This window comes from Pholis gunnellus, assembly GCF_910591455.1.
Source record: "Pholis gunnellus genome assembly, chromosome: 12".
Lineage (NCBI taxonomy): Eukaryota > Metazoa > Chordata > Actinopteri > Perciformes > Pholidae > Pholis > Pholis gunnellus.
The window spans coordinates 6,675,704-6,682,685 of NC_136539.1; the positions used below are offsets into that span (position 1 = coordinate 6,675,704).

Sequence of the window (6,982 nt, forward strand, 5' to 3'; positions counted from 1 at the left end):
AAAAGAAAGGCTTCCTGACTGAACTTAAGCTAGAGCCTCATTTATAAATAAAGTGACGAGGAATGCCTGGAAACTGAGTAGAAGGAAGAGAGAGGCTTTGTGTCAAGGTCTTGCAGAAGTAGTTCATTTCCTTAAAGCTTTGCTGTATATCTGCAGACTTAATTAAGAGTGCCTCACAAGGGTAACCATTTTGTTATTCTGTCAACGTCCTCCACACTCAATAAAGATTCATTTTGTTTTGGTTTCTTAGCTATTTCATCTTCACAACTTTTCACAACCTACGTGTGTTGGTTAATTAGAGCCCATGAAATGGCTGAGGGACAAAGAATGACATTTGACCTCTGCCCAATGCTGCAGGCCTACAACGTGCTGATTAGAGTATAGCCTGTGGTCCGACAGATGGAAAAAGAGACTTTAAATGGACACGGCTGGGTTATATTAGGAAACTTTTCCTTTTAGTTAGCGCTGAGAGCAGGTAGAGGGGTGTGGGGTCACCAGGTCGCACCAGTGAGAGAGCGTCACGGTGGGGATGTCGGCCAAGCTCAGTTTAACATCTGTGGTGGGAGGAGCCTACTTGATAACCCTGACGACATTCCTGCTCTCCAGCTGGAGCTCTTAATCTTAGTTCTATGGATGACTGATACACGCAGTCAGAATTTAGCCAATATATGAGTCTTGAATGATCACAACTTGTTTTTAGTAAAGTATTTAGTAAGAATTGTGGTAATGAGTAACTTTAAAATACTCCCTAAAAAGTAGTTGGTTGTTCCAAGTAAGTTTGTTGATCTTGATCTTTTATAAAGTCGAAAAAATCAGGACATCTACAAGTATTTGTATTTCTTTTTTATTCCAGTATGTTCCAGAGGTGCAGTGAACACATAGACCAAGACTGCTGCTGCCCTCCACTGGACAAATCAAGTCAAAAACAGCAGGCTTAAAACAGATCATAATAACAAGGGCGGAATATGTAAGAATAGAAACATGTTTCATCTCTATAGATTCGGCAAGCAAAAGCCAATGTACTGTAGGAGTCTGGGTCTGTTCCAAGAATCAAGCCCTGTATTCATCAAACTGCTAAACTCAAAGTGAAAGATAAAAAGGTGAGGTTAAAATCAGTCACTTTGAATGCCTTTTGCACATTTAAGAAAGAGAGCTCTGGAGGTGTCTGGTTGAGGTATTTTTAGATGGCTTCCAAAAATAGACTTTATTAGTCATTGTATTGTATATTAATTAATCCCTTTTGCAGTGGGGATATTTACAGGATTACAGCAGCATAGTGGATAGGGCAAACAAGAGACATAGTAAAGAAACAAGATCAAAACAAGTATTATAAATAAGTAATAAAACAGTAAAGAACATTAAATAAGTAAAAAAGGAAAAAAATCTACAATAACTAAAATATTATATACAGACAGAATAATTGTGGTATTGCATGGTGTATTTATATTGCACAGATGTTTCGTGTTGTGTGGTCTACTGGGAGCAGAGCTGGTTGTGCAGCCTGACAGCGGCAGGAAGGAAGGACCTGCGGTACCTCTCCTTCACACACCGGGGGTGAATCAACCGGTGGCTGAAGGAGCTGCACAGAGCTGCCACGGTGTCCTGCATGGGGTGGAGTTGTTGTCCATCAGGGATGATAGCTTAGCCATCATCCTCCTGTCTCCCACCCCCTCCACCGTATCCAGTGGACACCCCAGCACACTGCTGGCCTTCTTGACGAGTTTGTTAAGTCTCTTCCTGTTGGCTGCCGAGATGCTGCTGCCCCAGCAGACCACTCGATAAAAGATGGATGATGCCAGGAGGGCTCTCTGCACTCCAAAAGACCTCAGTCTCCTCAGCAGATATGGGAGCATTTCCGAGTAGGGATTCTATGCAGATACCCACAATGCTCAGATATCAAAAATGCAATTATAACTGATAACTGATATTGAAAGCCCAATGCACAACAATGGTTAAAGGGAACTAATTTATTCGTAGGATACGGGTCAAAATTCTCCTCATCAGAGACAAAGCCCTCCATAAAATAGCCCCCCTCCTACCTTTCTGAGCTCCTGCACCGACACACTCACACGTAACCTCAAAACCACAGACGGCAGAACTGCACTCAAAACTCATCTTTTTAAATGTGCTTTCAACCTGCGAGTCATTGTTGATGCAATGTAATTGTCTTTTTACAGTCATAATGTCAATAATTTGCTTCGTTTTTATTGATATTGCTTTTACTGTTTCTGTTTTTACCATGTACAGGGCCTTTGAGTACCTTTTAGAGCGCTATAATGATCAAATATATTATTATTATTATCATTAGGAAGAACAAATTTCTGGATATCTGAGATCTTTTTGACTAGGAAGAATTAAATGTAATAGTTATGCAATTCAAATTCAATCTGCACTATATATCCAGTCTAGCTATTAAATGTTAAAACGGCTACTTATAGTATTTGTGGACTTGTCACCATCAAATCATACCAAGTCCTTTGCTGTTACATTATCAGCTTTCTTCTGCAGGTTCAACTTAAAAACATCCTGTCACATCTAACTGTGAGATCAAACATCAAGGTTTTGAAAGAAACGTTCTACAGATAAGACAGATAATATCTATGATCCACCAACTTCCCTTAAAGCGATGCAGTTTGCTAATAGAGCATCAACGATACCAGCAGCAGCACACAAAGGACACAACGACCTCTACCAAAGCCAAATAGCTTCATTCTTGTCAACCTGTGTGCAACAAGACCGCAAGGATGAAGCTACAACTTTTGATCCTTACTGTTTTGCGGTTTTTGGTTCTAACCAATCAAGAAGAAGAGGAAAAACAGGTAAACGATGAGACTTTCTCAATTTGTGTTCTCTTCAGGTTGTAGTTAGTGTGTTAAACTATCATGCAAATTCCGATCACTCATTCAAATTAGTGGTAAACGTGAGCAAATAACAAAAGACTTATACATTAGGCTAAGAAATTAGAAAGTTTTTTTTTTTTGCCTTTCAGTAAAATTGCACAGTGGACATGTGCTATTATGATACAGTGATGTATAATTCTGTTGTCTAAAATTATTATACTACGCTAATTTTAATGGACAAATTCAAGTTTGTTTGGAGGTTTAACTAGTTTAGGAGGTAATATTGAACTTTTTTTCAAACTAAGTAATTTTTACTAAAAAAGCTGCATTAAGCAATTTCATACAGCAGTCAGCCAGGACATTCTATATACAGTACATGTATACAGTATGCAGTGCTTATTCGGTTTCTCAATGAGATTTGAATAAGAAGACACCATGTCATGTCTAGCCATTCATGGTCAGGCGACAGCCAGCCACTCGTTAGCTTAGCTTAGCTTAGCCTATACCACAAAGTCTGAAAGCAGTTGTCTGACGTTCAAAGGTAACATTTAACTCTTGTAAAGAGAAGGGAAGTCAGCGTATTTCCCAAAATGGCAAACCATTCCTTGTGTTTTTTGATTTTTAAGAAGATACCCCACAAGTGACCATTACTAAAATACTACTTCTACTACTTTCAATAATAATAATAATGATAATTTGGGCAATAGGGTAAAACTTCATCTTAATTTGGTCAGATGGCACCTTTATTGGCTGATATCTTTGCAGTTTTAACAGTATTTTTCTGTTCTCTATTGCCGCTATGGCAACTGTCTACTGGTACTTCTTCTGCTGCTGCTTGTAAACTGTATGACTTTGTTTTTATTCAGCAGCTGACAACAGAGGGATTTTACATGGAAGATTACAACAATGTCACATTTGTGTACGACGATGACCAGTCTGCTCCTTGCAGTGTAACGGTGCCTGGATTCAACAGCTTGGGCCTGATGATCACCTACATCGTCGTGTTCGTCCTCAGCGTGGTCGGCAACAGCGTGGTCGTCTATGTGCTTTGCTCCATGAAGAAAGGGAGAGGTAGCACGGATACCTACCTGATAAACCTGGCGATGGCCGACCTTCTCTTCTGCCTCACCCTCCCGTTCTGGGCCGTCAATGCTCATTCCGGTTGGATCTTCGGCAACTTCCTGTGCAAACTCCTGTCAGGCTTCCAGGAGGCGTCGGTATACAGTGGCGTCTTCCTGCTGGCATGCATCAGCGTGGACCGCCACTTCGCCATCGTGAGAGCTATGCGCGACCGCCCCTCCCACCACGTGTGTGTTAGAGTGGTGTGCGTTGTGGTGTGGCTGGTGGCCGGAGTGCTGTCCTTACCCGGTGCCATTCAGAAGGAGAGCATGCGCGCTGATGACCTGGGCCAGAACATTTGCTATGAAAACCTGACTGGCGAAAGCAGCGACCATTGGCGCGTCATCATGCGTGTTCTGCGCCACACGGTGGGCTTTTTCCTGCCGCTGCTGGTAATGGCCGTCTGCTACGGCTGGATTGTGGTGACACTGTGTCACGCACGCAATCAACAAAAGCACAAGGCCATACGCGTCATCCTGGCGGTGGTGTTAGTCTTCGTTCTGTGCTGGCTGCCATACAACATCGCCGTGCTGATTGACACGCTCATACGAGGCGAATCCATTGCGTTGGAGACGTGTGAAACGCGCTACATAGTGGAAGTGGTGCTGGATGTGACCCGGGTGTTGGCCTTCATGCACTGTGCGGTGAATCCAGTGCTGTACGCCTTCATTGGCGAGAAGTTCCGTAACCAGCTGCTCTCAGCTCTTTACAGACATGGGCTCATCAGCATGCGGCTCCACATGGCTTACAGGAAGGGCTCAGCCAGCAGTGCAGGCAGCGTGAGATCTAGAAACACCTCGACCATGTAAATAAAAGGGAGGAACAGTTGGCCTGTCCAAAGAAAACAAAATCCACCTGCCCACGCCTCTGAAGGTCACTGTTTTACAGGGGTTTCTGTGCCAAAGTAGGCCGGGAGCAGTAACATCCTTTGACTTTAGAAGGGCTGCTAGATTTGGTACCATTAGACCTTCACCAGACTAGCTGTTTCCCCCGTCTTCCCATCTTTGCTAAGCTATCGCTACTGAATAAACAGATCTTAGAGTCGTGTTTCCTCAAAAAAAAAAAAAAAAAAAAAAAAGCTTTTTTCCTAAAATGTCAAACGTCATGCCCTAATGTTAATTACCTTAACAAGTAATACCATGGGTGGTACATGGAAGTACATGGTTCACATCTCTGGTACTCAAGTTAAAGGTTGGGAGTATTTCTATTGCCTCTCAACAACTATCAACATGGCAACCGCTGCAGCTGCTCGCAGCTAACGGTGCTAACAGCGCCAATAGCGCAAGAAAAACGGCAACAGTGCTGACAGAGCTAACAGTGTTAACCTGAGGGGGAACCGGAGTGTGGGCTTCTGCAACAATGCCGCTGTTATCAGATGTAACCAGTAGGGCACACTCACGTGCACGAACATGCCCTAAACATGCACGGCTGGCACGGCTATGTGTCCAAAGCAAGGAGAAGCTCGGATTACAACACACACAGAGGGTAGACATTACGCCACTATATCTTTACACAGCAAAACGTTGTTTGCTGCTATAACAATGCTCTGAATGTTGTGTATTGCCCCTTTAAAATTAAAGAGTCACTCCAAAGCTTCAGCTGGATGTCTGCTTTAATATCCTGTCTCAATCAAAATGTGTACCCTTTAGATTGAGAAGGCAAAACTAATTTTATATACTATATATATATGTGTACATTTATTTCTTGCCTTGATGTCTTTTACTTTCACTTGTTTGAAGTGTAATTATTGGGTCCAACAACAACCTCAAAAGTATAAATCAGTTGTCAAAGGCAGAAAATGTGTCATGCCATCTAATTAGTTAATGAGAAAGCTGAAAAAACATTGACTAAAGATGTTGGTCCATACTTTAAGAACTAGTGCATTCATTGAGAATGTATTGTTAATTCTGTACATTTTTTATGACAATAAATCCCTTCACGTCCTTTACGATGTAATTTCCTTGTGTTTTTCATTCTGAGACAATGTAGACATGACTGGAGAGCATTTTTCTTATTTGACCATCTTTTTATTTGAACACTGTGAACTTCTTTTTTGTCCTTAAAACAGTGGTTTTTCAAAAAAGGTTTTTTGTCGTAATCAGATATCTTAATCTTTCAAACAGGAAGAGGTGGTGACATCAACAAAAACAAATTACCGTCTCTTTGATGAATGCTTGTCATTTGTGCACACCTGTGCAAACTGCTGGTGCAAGAAACGTTACATTGTTCTTTACAATCAGTGCTGTGATCTTAAAATGCTGTATTTTGTCATTGTCCAGTAACCTTTTTTCTTGCATGCGTAATAAATGCATTATCCCGATGTCAACCTTGATCACATGAATGTTTGTGCATGTGCATGGGTGCATGTGCATATCTGTATCTGAGTGGGTGGCCCTGTGGCTAACATAAAGATCAAGAAGGGGGAGAGTGTCTGCATGAGAAAGTGTGCAGCTGCCATGATGGCAAAACAAATTGGAACGGATGTTCTCACATTATCTAATGATATCAACTATTATGGTATTATTCTATTATTCTCAGCTGTTTCTGCAAAACTCATATATACTCTTCTTTCTAATAGTTTATAGTGTCCAGCATTATTTGTAATGTTTGTCTGAAATGCAATTTCTAAGATATATAACATGTAGGGTATCGATATTCCCATTTATGAAATCTGCATATGTATGTATGTATATGTATGTATAGCTTTTATAAAAAATGGCATAGTGCAAAAAAAAAGAAGAGTACTGGGTGTGAAAGCAGATGAAATGTGTACTTATACTTGGAATCTAATAAATTCTGAAATCTAAACCATGTGTGGTCTTTCCTCAGTCAAGTTGTGTGACACTTAAATAGTTTAATTCTTTAAATAATTGTCCCAGCTATGTATTGCATTAGTCTAATTGTACTGAGGAGCAGCAGGTCCTCTGGTGTGGAAAAGAATGTGTATATATGTGGTAAGATTTCTGACTGTTCTCTCCAAGCAATCAGTAAAAAGTTGTAAGTTTCACACTGAAACTTTTGGT

At 41.1% G+C, this 6,982-nt stretch overlaps 1 protein-coding gene across 1 annotated transcript; it reads left to right on the top strand.

The window, feature by feature from the left end:
• Positions 1-2,744: 2,744 nt before the first annotated feature.
• Positions 2,745-4,768, top strand: cxcr2 (chemokine (C-X-C motif) receptor 2; the record flags this gene model as incomplete). The annotated part of the gene is made up of 2 exons (XM_079170229.1): positions 2,745-2,819; positions 3,707-4,768. 2 exons carry the CDS (start codon positions 2,745-2,747, stop codon positions 4,766-4,768), a joined length of 1,137 nt encoding a protein of 378 aa, XP_079026355.1.
• Positions 4,769-6,982: the final 2,214 nt, after the last annotated feature.